At 46.1% G+C, this 13,553-nt stretch overlaps 1 protein-coding gene across 5 annotated transcripts in view; it reads right to left on the reverse strand.

Annotated features, from left to right (window-relative positions):
- MED28 (mediator complex subunit 28) overlaps positions 1-13,514 on the reverse strand; it is a 125,461-nt gene extending 111,947 nt beyond the window's left edge. For 3 of the 5 annotated variants that reach the window (XM_058430017.1, XM_058430015.1, XM_058430016.1), the window contains exons 1-4: positions 13,345-13,514; positions 8,178-8,244; positions 6,456-6,568; positions 4,351-4,544 (exon numbers count right to left, since the gene is read on the reverse strand). In XM_058430017.1, coding sequence (XP_058286000.1) covers positions 4,351-4,544; positions 6,456-6,568; positions 8,178-8,244; positions 13,345-13,503 — 533 coding nt within the window. In that variant the 5' untranslated portion in view covers positions 13,504-13,514. Of the gene's footprint in view, positions 1-1,139; positions 4,545-6,455; positions 6,569-8,177; positions 8,245-13,344 lie in introns of those variants that run through there. The other 2 variants (XM_058430018.1, XM_032135519.2) reach the window with 2 other exon arrangements.
- Between the last annotated feature and the right edge of the window lie 39 nt (positions 13,515-13,553).

A 13,553-nucleotide genomic window follows, 5' to 3' on the forward strand; every position in this document is an offset into this window, starting at 1 on the left:
GGAGTCTTGCTCTGTCACCCAAGCTGGGGTGCAGTGGCACCATCTCAGCTCACTGCAACCTCGGCCTCCGGGGTTCAAGCGATTCTCCTGCCTCAGCCTCCCGAGTAGCTGAGACTACAGGCACCCGCCACCACGCTAATTATTGTATTTTTAGTAGAGACAGGGTTTCGCCATGTTGGCCAGGCTGGTCATGAACTCCTGACCTCAAAATGATCCGCCTGCCTCAGGCTCCCAAAGTGCTGGGATTACAGGCGTGAGTCACCACCTCTGGCCTCAGTATTGTTTTTGATTATTTCTACCAGCGCCTCCAAGATAACGACAGGCCCCGGGCACTCACAGTCACCTCATCCGTTCCTCACTATCCCTGTGCAGGGAACTGACACTCTACTGTCCTTGTGTGCAGTACTCCTCTTATCTCCCACAGTTTGACTCCTCACATTCCCCTCCACAGGGATATTTTCCCAGGGTACCACTGGTGGAATCCTCAGCAACTGGGCCACCCCCTTGTGCAAGTGACTGTCCATACCTCACACGCTGCTCCAGATGGGTTTTGCTACCAGCTGGGCAGTGAGTGAGCCAGTCCCCAAGCCCCATCCTACTGCCTGCTCTCAAACCACATCCAGTCACAATTGTCTCAGTCAGGTCCTCCACCAGGCATGCCCCGAGACACAATTAGAAATGCAAGACATTCACTGGGGGGGTGTGAATGCCTTCAGCCAAAGCCCACCAGAAATGCCTGTATTTGAACAAGTTGGGTCTATTCATCACAGAGAACCATAGGGCTTCTCAGACAGAGGGTGTCACAAAGAACCTCTTTTAGGATTCTGGCCCTGGTTAGGTGATTTCAAGGAAGTAAGGATTCACTCCATTGGATGCTGTCAGAGTGGGGGCAACTGTAGGATTGAGCATCTCAATACGTCTTATTCATAGGAAGGTGGACTAAGTAGGGATAAAGGTATAATTGCATATATATACACACACACACATATATATACACATATATATATACACACACTACACACACACACACACACACACACATATATATATATATAGCAGCTATCACTCGTTTTAACCAGCAGAAGGATGTTTGGTATTTTGTGAATGGTAAACTGACCTTGAATTTTCTTTGTACGTGCTTAGACAAAATTATTAAGTGGTTTATTTTATCATGGCCTGACAGCAACTTTGGGGTTGGCATTCAGAGACTGTTTATGTCCAACAGGAGAATGACATGACCGAACAGTGTTGTCAGCTTCTGAATGTCAGGGACAGGTGGTTTTTTCTTTCTCAGGAGAAACACCTATGTTAGAGAAAGGGGAGAGGAAACAGAAGACAGGAAGAGCCTATGATGTAGGTCTGACAGGTGGGCCAAGGAACACCGGGGCAAAAGAGGGCAGGACAGCTCCAAAGATGTCATGGCCAGGCTGATGGAAGCGCCCAAACAGACTGCTCAGTATTTTTTTTACTTTTTTTTTGAGACGGAGTCTTACTCTGTCACCCAGGCTGGAGTGCAGTGGCTTGATCTCGGCTCACTGCAACGTCCACCCCCTGGGTTCAAGCGATTCTCCTGCCTCAGCCTCCCGTGCCCGGCCTCAGACTGCTCATTAGAGGAGTCCTGTGTCGGGCAGAAATGGCCTAGCACCTGGACCTCCACTGTGCTTGGTGACAGCCAGGACCAGCATGCCCTGGGCAGGAACATGGCGGCAGGTCCCCAATGCAAGGAGCTTTTGTAATTGAACTCCTTGAAGCTGCCTTCTTGAAGGGAGGACTGAGCAGCACTCCTTCACAACCTCTAGCGGCCCAGGACCAAACACTTGGGAATGTCAACAGTTAACACACTTGGGTAGAGGAGAAAAGAGGAAAGAAGGGAAGACGCATGAAAAAGAATTAAGTTTAAGTAAAGAAGAGAAGATGGGCTGGGCACGGTGGCTCATGCCTGTAATCCCAGCACTTTCGGAGGCTGAGGCAGGCAAATCACTTGAGGTCAGGAGTTCAAGACCAGCCTGGCCAACATGGCGAAACCCCATCACCATTAAAAATACAAAAATTTTAAGGCCGGGCGCAGTGGCTCACACCTGTAATCCCAGCCCTTTGGGAGGCAGAGGCAGGCGGATCACAAGGTCAGATCGAGACCATCCTGGCCAACATGGTGAAACCCCATCTCTACTAAAAATACAAAATTATCTGGGTGTGGTGGTGCGCACCTGACAGCTACTCGGGAGGCTGACGCAGGAAAATTGCTTGAACCCGGGAGGCAGAGGTTGCAGTGAGTCTAGATCGCACCACTGCACTCTAGCCTGGAGATACAGAGAGACTCCATCTCAAAAAAAAAAAAAAAAAATTAGCCCAGCTACTTGGGAGGCTGAGGCAGGAGAACTGCTTAAACCTCTGGGAGGCAGAGGATGGCTTGTGATTTTCTCCCTGAAAGAGTTAGCAGCTCAGAGGGTTTCTTAAAGGGTAATGTTTACAAACAGACAAGATTGAAAAATTGTTATCTGGCAAAAAACTTCTGAATTTAATAAAGAAATGGCAATAACCGGTACGTACAGTAATTCAAAATCTTTTCACTAAGCACCAAATAGGATAGTTCTCAATCTTCTCAAGAACCTCTTTGAAAGAATGCCTAAAACCTAATCAGTTTATTTGGGTTTTTAATCAAGAAATACAAAGCTGCCAATCAGAGTTTCTAATTACCATGAGATGACCAGGTTAGCAACCTTGAGGTCATACCATATGAGCTTTTAAAAGCTTTGTTTAACCTATACATCATAACTGAGGGAATTTGTTGATGTCAGGCTGGTAATCAGAGATCCATGTGACAGATACCATATATACACACAACAAAAAGAAACAGACTATATGGTCCTTATATATTTAAGAAGAATAATGTCTAATTCTCATGGGTGTACAATTAGTGAGGGACAGAGAGCACATACAAAGCATTAACCCACCACGGAGAACCTAGCAAGGGCAGCAGAAGAGATCAAAGTCCTGTGCCCTGGGGATCCAACTGAATGGGTGCTGGGAGGCTTCAGGGACCAGGCACATGAGTGGATGTCAGTCAATGTGGGAAGGGGCCTTCAAGGCTGAAGAAAACAAAATGAGTCAAGGCACAGAGCCACAGGAGTACTGCCAGTCAGAAGACAGTGAAGCATTTGTTCTGGGTAAATGGATGTGATCTAGTAAGAGACCATAAAACTCAGAAAACCTTACCCAATGAGAGCCAGAAGTCTCCATTTCTTAACAGCAACTCAACAGGGAATCTGAGGCTGCCTACAAAACTAACCAGAGCAAAATATCTTTGCTTCACAAAGAGCAAAGGCGGGGCGCCACATGCTCTTTGTGGAGGCTCAGTAGCCAATGATCACCCTGCAGCCCCTCCCCACCCCCACCACAACACTCTAGTCCCTTGGAGTCAAATCCACTGGCAACAACCTTCCTTAATGGAAAATGTTTCCCCTCCCAAAATGTAAAACAAAAATGATACACGCAAACAAAACTCAAAACAAAAAGAGACAATCAGAGCAAGATTTAGCCCCTCATAGATCACCTATGCCCCCACTGTCATGCTACTGAAAACAGCATCTGCCCCATTAAACAGATTCAATACTGCAGAATGTAATGAATGTTAGCGTATCACTGCTCCCACTGTATCTTCTGTCAAAAAAAAAAAAGTAAACAAACACCACATAAAATATAAACATACCCCAAATAGAAGTCAGCATCAACCTAAGGATCCTACTGTAAGATTACTACACTAACCCAGGATAGTTCCATCCTCTTCTGACCTATTTACAAAAAAAATCCTCATTCTGAGAGCTCTGGAAACATTACAAATATTGTATTAGATTCCTCTTCTTGAGGTAGTTCAAAGTCTTAAAACAGAGCAAATTTACATACTTTTCTACGCACCACTGAGGAGTAATTATCATAAGGCCTACAACTAAAATTCCCATCTCCTGATTCTCAGGCTACTATACTCTTTTCCTTCGGATCAAACTACAGGAAACACACATAAAAAGATGAAAAGTCATGCAAAAATTTAAAAACAAGCAAAGCCACCATAAAAAAGAATCTGTGTCATCATATTCACAGTCTAAACTTTGCTAAAGATAAAAAAAAAAAATATTTACTTGGTTTATCCAAGCTACAGACATGTTATAAAGTACTCAAGAAATGAACAGCTTATAAAAATAGTGGAAAATTTTTCAATGGAAGCATAAAACTAAAATGAACTCATTATCTGGCAAAGAGTTCTTCCAAAATGTCAAGTCCACAGGAAGGGATGTGTGGCCAACCCCACGCACCATCCCACTTATAGGCCAACTGCCTCTGCCCTTTGCTCACGTTGGCTTCAGAGGTGCAGGGATGTTGGCAGACGCCTGCTCCAGGTAGGCCAAGGAGCCCTGAGGGATGTCGGCGGGCTTTTTGTGCTGCACGTTGATGTCCTCCAGCACCTGCTGCCAATGCCTCAGCTTTGTCAAGTGCTTCTGGACTAGTGCATCTTTCCGCTGTAATTCATTCCTTAGTTCTGACACATCCTGCAGATGAAAGCAATGGAGTAAGTCAGAGCAAGCACAGGAAAAACACATATGGTTCTGGTTACTTAAGAGGCTAAGAATTCAAAACAAAGAGAATCCATTAAACCATATTAAGCCCATTACTCTGCCTGGCTCCACTATTTGATTAACCCAAATGATAGATTCTAACTTAAGTTTTATGGGGTTTTTTTGTTTTTGTTTTTGTTTTTTTTTTGAGACGAAGTCTTGCTCTGTCACCCAGGCTAGAGTGCAGTGGTGCGGTCTCAGGTCACTGCAGCCTCCACCTCCCGGGTTCAAGTGATTCTCCTGCCTCAACCTCCTGAGTAGCTGGGATCACAGGCACATGCCACCACACCCGGCTAATTTTTATATTTTTATTAGAGATGGGGTTTTGCCATGGTGGCCAGGCTAATCTCGAACTCCTGACCTCAAGTCATCCACCTGCCTCAGCCTCCCAAAGTGCTGGGATTACAGGCGTGAGCCACCACACCCGGCCTATGTTTATTTTTCTTATAGAAAGTAATATGCAAGTTACAAAATTCAAAAGGGCAGCCAAAAAGAAATCAAATTGATATGGTTTGGCTGTGTCCCCACCCAATCTCATCTTGTATTGTAACTCCTACAATTCCCATGTGTCACAGGAGGAACCTGGTGGGAGGTAATTGAATCATGGGGGCAAGTCTTTCCCATGCTGTTCTCCTGGTAGTGAATAAATCTCACGAGATCTGATGGTTTTAAAAATGGGAGTTTCCTTGCACAAGCTCTCTTCTCTTGTCTGCCGCCATATGAAATGTGTCTTTCACTTTCTGCCATGATTGTGAGGCCTCCCCAGCCACGTGGAACTGTAAGTCCATTAAATCTTTTTCTTTTGTGAATTGCCCAGTCTCAGGTATGTCTTTATCAGCAGTGTGAAAACAGACTAATACCCAGACTCTATCCCATCCTGGTCCCCAGCCACCCAGTACCTCTCTCCAAAGGTTACTGCTGAGATCCTAAAACACTGAAAATCTGAAACATTTGTTAACAACTGCTTACAAAAAAATCCACACCACTGATGTATCACTTCAAATTATGAACTGTTAAAATTACATTTTCAACAGCTTTTTACGAACAAAAGCATTACATCCTTTACTAACGACCCAGTCTTGGACATACCTGCACTGTTATTCAGGTATTCACATCAGGAAATGATCTGACCTGATAAACTGTAAGAATAGCTATCCCCAAGAGCTGGTATCATGAATGAAAAGAGACTTTTTCATTAATTGGGACTAGTTACTACAAAAAATTCCCCCCAACCAATAATCTCAATTCAGTGTTTCTCACTGAGGGCATCGCTGGCTTTTTGGGCAGGACGATTCTTCACTCTTCCACATCGCATGGCGCAGGTCCTGGCCCAACCCATTCAATGCCATTAAAGCTTCCCAAGTCATCATGGCAACCCCAACACACTTCCAAATGCCCTAGCTTAGAACAACTGAGATCAACGAAATCCTGAGTTTCCAGAAGCCTGGGGTCGAACATTACTTTTTGATTCCTTGGATTCCTGTGTGCAAGGCACTGGGTACCACAGATCTCAGTTTTTGTCTAGAACAAGCCTATATATGTTAGAGGCTTTTTATCCTTTTTTCACATGGCTGAATCTTTTAAGAAAAATCTTTCCTGAGGGCCAACGTATGACACAAGTCACATCAGAGCTGTTCTGTCTGACACTCTGCTTTCGGACCCCACTCCTTGGCTTTACTTCTTGTTCAGGTTGTCCCAAACATGGATGACTAGCCACATTTCACACTGACCTATAAAGCCTGAATGAAACTCGCAGGAAACGGGTACATCTCATTTAAAGCATAAAAGGAATCCTGGCACCACTTAGTTATTCCTATAGAGCTGAGGAGAAAACTGAATACATACCTCTTTGATAACTTGCTCTGGTTTCTGGACAGATAACTGCAATCTTTTTTGTAAGAAAAAACATTCTGTCTGTCTTGCAATATCCAGAAACTTCTGGATACACTGATCAACACCTAAAAAAAAAAAAAGGATCAAAATTATTAAAATAAGAAAAACAATAGACTCATTTATCTCCCTCATAAATGAATAATCACAATGTAAAAATACAGCCTTCTCATAGACAACTCAGGGATTTTAATCTTGGCCACAGCAGTAATAATAACCCCCAACTTCTCATGTGTTAACCAACATTAAACAGCAGATAATTTGTGTTTTCAGGTTAAAAAAAAGATCTTAATATAGCATAAAAGCCATGATATCTTCTTTAAAAAGACAATGCAGCTGGGCATCGTGGCTCAAGCCTGTAATCCCAGCACTCTGGGAGGCCGAGGCAGGCAGATCATGAGGTCAGGAGATCGAGACCATCCTGGCCAACATGGTGAAACCCCGTCTCTACTAAAAATACAAAAATTAGCTGCGCATGGTGGCACATGCCTGTAATCCCAGCTACTCAAGAGGCTGAGGCAGTAGAATCACTTAAACCAGGGAGTCGGAGGTTGCAGTGAGCCGAGATCATGCCACTGCACTCCAGACTGGTGACAGAGCAAGACTCCGTCTCAAAAAAAAAAAAAAAAAAAGGGACAAGGCAGAGGCCAAGCGTGGTGGCTCACACCTGTAATCCCAGCACTTTGGGAGGCTGAGGCAGTAAGACTGCTTGAGCCTAGGAGTTCGAGACCAGCCTGGGCAATACAGCAAGATCCCATCTCCACAAAAAAATAAAAAAACAAAAATTAGCCAAATGTGGTGGCTCACACTGTGGTCCCAGCTACTGGGGGGCTGAAATGGGAGGACTGCTTCAGCCCAGGAGGCAGAGGTTGCAGTGAGCAGAGATCACGCCACTACACTCCTTTCTTAAAAGGGTGAGAGAGCAAGAACTCTGTCTCAAAAAAAAAAGAGAGATGATGCAGAGATCCAGCAATTAGCATCATAATTTCCAGTTAAAATGGCACATATAAGGCTGGGCGTGGTGGCTCATGCCTGTAATCCCAACACTTTGGGAGGCTGAGGCGGGCGGATCACCAGAGGTCAGGAGTTCGAGACCAGCCTGGTCAACATGGCGAAACCCCGTCTCTACTAAAAATACAAAATTAGCTGAGTATGGTAGTGCATGCCTGTAGTCCCAGCTACTCGGGAGGCTGAGACAGGAGAATTGCCTGAACCCATGAGGTGGTGATTGCAGTGAGCACTCCAGCCTGGGCGACAAAAGTGAAACTCTCAAAACAAAAAGAATCATGTAAAATATGGTACGAAGAAATCAGAAGCTCTGGTTACCTTTAGGGACAGAACTTGGGGAATAAAAAGAAGTACACGAGACTTTTCTCTGTAAGACCTATTCCAAAAATAATAAAATTTTTTTAAAAAGCAGTACGCACTATTGGTCTTCTTCTTTACCTAGTACTAATACAAAAAGTTCATTATAAATGATTCGTTATGGGTGATACAAGACGTCAATTAATAAACTGAACCAACAATCAGCAGCTCACAGAGATTATGTGCACACATTTTAGTCCCTGAAATGTTCTCTTAGGATAAAAGCAGGACTGAAACACATGAAGTACAAAATTAGCAACTAGGAAATATTGCTGAAGCCAAGAACATTGTGTACACAGAGGGAATGCTTACCGGTTCGAATTTCTTCCTGATCGGTGCCATTGACATAGTCCTGACTCACCAGAGACGCAAAGCAAGCCTATGTAATCAAAACATAGGAAAGAAAAAAATGTGATTCACACATCAAAAATCTTACTCCAGAGGAAGAAATAACTTCTCCTGAAGTCATTTGATGAGGTGGCAGCATCTTGTGTTTGCACATGAGATGGCAAGACATCATGCCAATGGAAACGTGGTAAACTGAGTTTACCAATTAATTAGGCCCATGGAGGAAGCGCCAGGCAAATGAGCCGGCACCACACCTGGTCTCTGTCCTACCACGTGCCCCTTCCCTGTATCTTATTCCACACCAGGCCCAGACACTCTTCCAGCCCCACTGTGGCCTCTTGCTGGTGCTTGCACAACTCACATCACCACCTATTCAGGACTCAGGCCAATCTTCTCCCCTTCAGAGAGACCAGCCGGTCTACCCTTTCTAAACTGTGCCCCTCCTGCTCATGATCCACACCCAAGCACAGTTTTATTGTTTTTACACATAATTAACTGACATCATATCCATTATTTTCATCCATTATTATCTGTTCCCTATTAGCAGGTGAGAATTTTGTCTTATTCACCACTGTCCTCCTAGTGCCTGGGGCACTGCCTTGGCACAAGGGAAGTGTTTAATAACACATATTACTGACTGACTGGACGGCCTAAGAGGACAAGATAGGTGTCACATGGATAATCAAGACCCAGAGAGAGTTATCTCTAAAGGGCACCTATACAGATGCAAATGCGAATCAGCCAAGGAGTTCTGTGCACAAGCAACTCTAAGCAAATGTACCAAAGCAGGCCCACTGCAGGAACTGGGCAGGGAGATTGGGGAGGCACAGAAAGAGAACAGCATGGCAGCTGGAAGAGCAGGAGTTAGAAAGGAAGCCTCAAACACAGGAAAGTGGAGCTCTGTCAGTAATCAGCAAACTACACTTGGTGTGAGGCAGACAGATGAGCTCAAATTTAGAACATTATCTACACGTGAGGGCCCTTTGACAAGGAAAAATTCTGCCTGCCTGCAGCTCCCGCACCTGACTTACAGAGAAAGTAAATCAGAAAAACAGATTGCCCATTCTCGGGATTACTTTGAACGATGACTCCTGGCCAGGCACGGTGGCTCACGCCTGTAATCCCAACACTTTTGGGAGGCCAAGGCAGGTGGATCATGAGGTCAGGAGATCAAGACCATCCTAACTAACACGGTGAAACCCCGTCTCTAATAAAAATACAAAAAATTAGCCGGGCATGGTGGCACGTGCCTGTAGTCCCAGCTACTCGGGAGGCTGAGGCAGGAGAATCGCTTGAACCTGGGAGGCAGAGGTTGCAGTAAGCCAAGATCGCAGCACTGCACTCCAGCCTGGGTGACAGGGCGAGAATCTGTGTCAAAAAAAAAAAAAAGAAAGTTGACTCTTGTTGGGTTTGGGATGTGGGTAGGATGTACTTCCTTTGTGAGACCTATGGCTACTGGAAAACATCCCATCAAGAGGCCAACCAGTCACAAACTGGCCAAAAAAGCTGGGCCAGCTCCCCAGAGCCAGGAGGCCTACCAGACAGGGTGGCAGGAAATCTCATCTCAAGAATTTTACTCTCCTTCACCGCCTTAAAAAAAATTTCGGGGTCAGACATGGTGGCTCACACCTGTAATCAACACTTTTGGAGACCAAGATGGGTGGATCGCTTCAGCCCAAGAGTTCAAGACCAGCATGGGCAATGTGGTGAAACCCTGTCTCTACAAAAACAAAAATTAGTCAGGCATAGTGGTGTGCACCTGTAGTCCCAGCCACTTGGAAGGCTGAGGCAAGAGGACCACTTGAGCCCAGAAAGTGGAGGTTGCAGTGACCCAACATCGTGCCACTGCACTCTGGCCTGGGTGACAGAGTGAGACTCTGTCTCAAAAAAAAGAAAAGAAAAAAAATAGATACACAGGCCTTTATAAACAGTTGGACAGCTATATTAAGAAGAAAACGTGTGGTAGTCTAGAAAGAGAATAGCCTTTTTTTTTTTTTTGAGACAGAGTCTCACTCTGTTGCCCAGGCTAGAGTGCAGTGGCATGATCTTGGCTCACTGCAACCTCTGCCTCCCAGATTTCAGTGATTCTCCTGCCTCAGCCTCCCAAGTAGCTGGGATTAAGGCACGTGCCACCATAGACCACTAATTTTTGTATTTTTAGTTAGAGATGGGGTTTCACCATGTTGGCCAGGATGGTCTCGAACTCCTGACCTCAAGCGATCCAGCCACCTTGGCCTCCCAAAGTGCTGGGATTACAGGTGTGAGCCACCGCATCTGCCTAGAAAGAGAATAGCTTTTTAAAAGCATGGCTAAAACAGAGCCTTTGCCTGGAAAGTAAGTGCTAGTCCTCATTTCCACAAACCCAACGGCTGGCTTTGAGCAAGCAACTTGCCCTCACTGAGCCTCAGTTTCTCTACCCATGAATGGAGGAAATGGAACTAGATGGTCTCCAACGTTCCCTCCAAAATCAAGAGTTGCATCACCTCAATAAATTCCTTCCATCAAAGAGCATGTGCTGAGCACCTAGAATGAGCAGACAGAGACCTCAAGGGGTGGCACCCCAATAGGAATGAGAAGCAGGTAAGCAGGGTCTGCTATGTGCCACTGGAGGCTGTAAAAATTGAGGTCCACACAGAACACAAGGAAGGAAACAGGAAAAGTTCCAAAGAAAATGTGGCCTTTGAATTGAATCTTGAGACAAGACTAGACAGATCATGATCACCCAGCAGTAGAGAGAGGATCCAACTCGCACCTCTCCCACTCCCCCTCACCTGGCTAAGTCAAAATGCTTCTTTGGCTTTCCTGCTCTCTGGGAAGCCTTCTTCGATGTACACACCTGTACGTGCTCCCACTGTACCCTAGGTTTCTTCTATCAGAGCAGTGATCCTACAACAAGGCAACTGCCTGCCATTTATCACAAGCTTCCTGAAGGCAGGGACTGGTTTTCTCTGTATTCTCTGTATGGATAATCGAGTCCCAGAGGGAGTTCTCTCTCAAGGGCACCTACAGACATATATGTGAATCGGGCAAGGAGTTCTGTGCACAGGCAACTGCACTACAGGCTCCACACTACAGGTTCCTTCAATGTCTGACAAAGGTTCATCTAGCACTTGCTAGCTACTACCACTGTATTAGCACTACAAGATACACAATGTGAGAGGTAGGGGTACAAAACAGGTAGTCTCTAACTTCATGGAGCCTGGTTTAATGTTAAGTATTAAAAAGAAGGCCAGGGAAGGGTCTACTGAGGAAGTGATGCAATGAGCTGAGGAGGGGCCTGGAAGCCCAAAGAGAAAACAAATGGTACACGTGGGGAAGTCTTGTGTGGCTGGAGTAAGGAAACGAGTCTGAAGGAGAGAACTCAACATGCAAAGCCTGGGAGACCACACTAAACATCTTGATCTCATCTCAAGAGCAACAAGCAGCCACTGTACGTTTTTAAGCAGCAGGGTGCTGGGAGTCAACTTTGGCCAAGACTTGTACAGTGCCAGGCTAAGATTTGTACGATGCCTTGTACAATGCCAGTCTTTCAGCAAGTGCCCATGACTGAGAGCCAGCTCCCCTCAAGCACAATGCCAGATGCTGCTCTAAAGTTCATCAGCCCCTTCCTTTACCACTTACCTCCACCACCTCCACCACCTCCTCCTCCTCCCCCCCACCCCGCTCTCCCCCTCCGTCTCTGTCCTTCAAATCATTTATTTCTGGCTAGGTGCGGTGGCTCACGCCTGTAATCCCAGCACTCTGGGAGGCCCAGGCGGGTGGATCACGAGGTCCGGAGTTCGAGACCAGCCTGGCCAAGATGGTGAAACCCCGTCTCCACTAAAAATAAAAAAATTAGTGTGGTGGCAGATGCCTGTAATTCCAGCAACTCGGGAGGCTGAGGCAGGAGAATCGCTTGAACCCGGGAGGCGGAGGTTGTAGTGAGCCGAAATTGCGCCACTGCACTCCAGCCTGGGTGAGAGAGTGAGGCTCCATCTCAAATCATTCATTTCTAAATCTTTGTACATCCGTGTGGTAAAAGCATTTTGTCCATGCAGTCTGAACAATATAATCACTTACAAATTATATTCATGTATCACTGTGCTATTAGATTCAATATAAAAGTCACAAAATTGGGATATTTATTTATATTTTATTTGAGACGGAGTCTAGCTCGTCACCCACGCTGGAGTGAAATGGCACGATCTCGGCTCACTGCAACCTCTGCCTCCCGGGTTCAAGCGCTTCTCCTGCCTCAGCCTCTCGAGTAGCTGGGATTACAGGCGCACACCACCACGCCTGGCTAATTTTTGTATTTTTAGTAGAGTCAGGGTTTCACCACGTTGGTCAGGCTGGTCTCGAACTCCTGACCTCGTGATCTGCCCTCCTCGGCCTCCCAAAGTGCTGGGATTACAGGCGTGAGCCACTGCACCTGGCAAAATTGGGATTTAAAATGTGGAAAAGTTAACTCCAATTTGAAGTTATATTACTTTATTACTACACAGGAATAGCTCATCTTCCACTTTAGAGACCACTGGAAATCACCAGAGCACTTATTTTCACCTGTCTATCTTCCCTCAATACACAGTTCACCTTTCTTGCCACAAGGTAAACTCCTTGGGCAGAACTGAGATTGGGTCATCTGTGCTTCCCTTCCTCCCTAACCTCCAGCATTCCTCTTTCCTCAGCCCCTAGTTCCACGCTGCGCCTGGTAACTTATGTCAATTTCCGCTCTTAAGAGTCCCTTTACTTTAGGATCGTTTAAGGGTGAAGCCCAGCGGAAAGGATACAGGACACAGTAGTGAAACTCTGAGCTCCGAAAAGACTTGAGCCTCTTACTAAACATGCAGGGATGCAAGAAACGGTGCTCAGGCATGAGACCAAGGACCAGCTGGGAATCTGGAAGGGTTCCAAGTTTGGGGTTTAGGCAAACTTCGGATCCACGTTTCCAGAAACGTCGAGTTTACGCACCCCCGCCAGCAGACCTGAATTGAATACGGGCCACGGGGAAGCCTAAAGCAAGTGATTTACTTTATTTAAGCCTCAGTTTCCCCATTTGTAAACTAGCTGCTCGGATCCCTGGAGGAGATACGCGTACGCGCAGTTCACGTTTCAGAAAAAAGGGAAGGCTGGGGACAAAGACTTATATTACCTCGAAAGATGACTCCAATTCGTCCACCAAAGTACTGCTGGAAGGTCTAGGAGCGCCTGGAGCTGCCTGAAGAAGCGAAGCTTGGCCCGGAAGACCCGGCGGGGCCTGAGGGGGCCCGGGTGGCTGCCCAGAAAACATACCCCCTAGCGGAGCCGCCATGTCTGGAGTGGCGCAAGAGAGATCCACTGCGCCTGCGCGGAAGCCGGCTC

Source organism: Hylobates moloch, unplaced genomic scaffold (genome assembly GCF_009828535.3).
Source record: "Hylobates moloch isolate HMO894 unplaced genomic scaffold, HMol_V3 SCAFFOLD_17, whole genome shotgun sequence".
Classification (NCBI taxonomy): Eukaryota; Metazoa; Chordata; class Mammalia; order Primates; family Hylobatidae; genus Hylobates; species Hylobates moloch.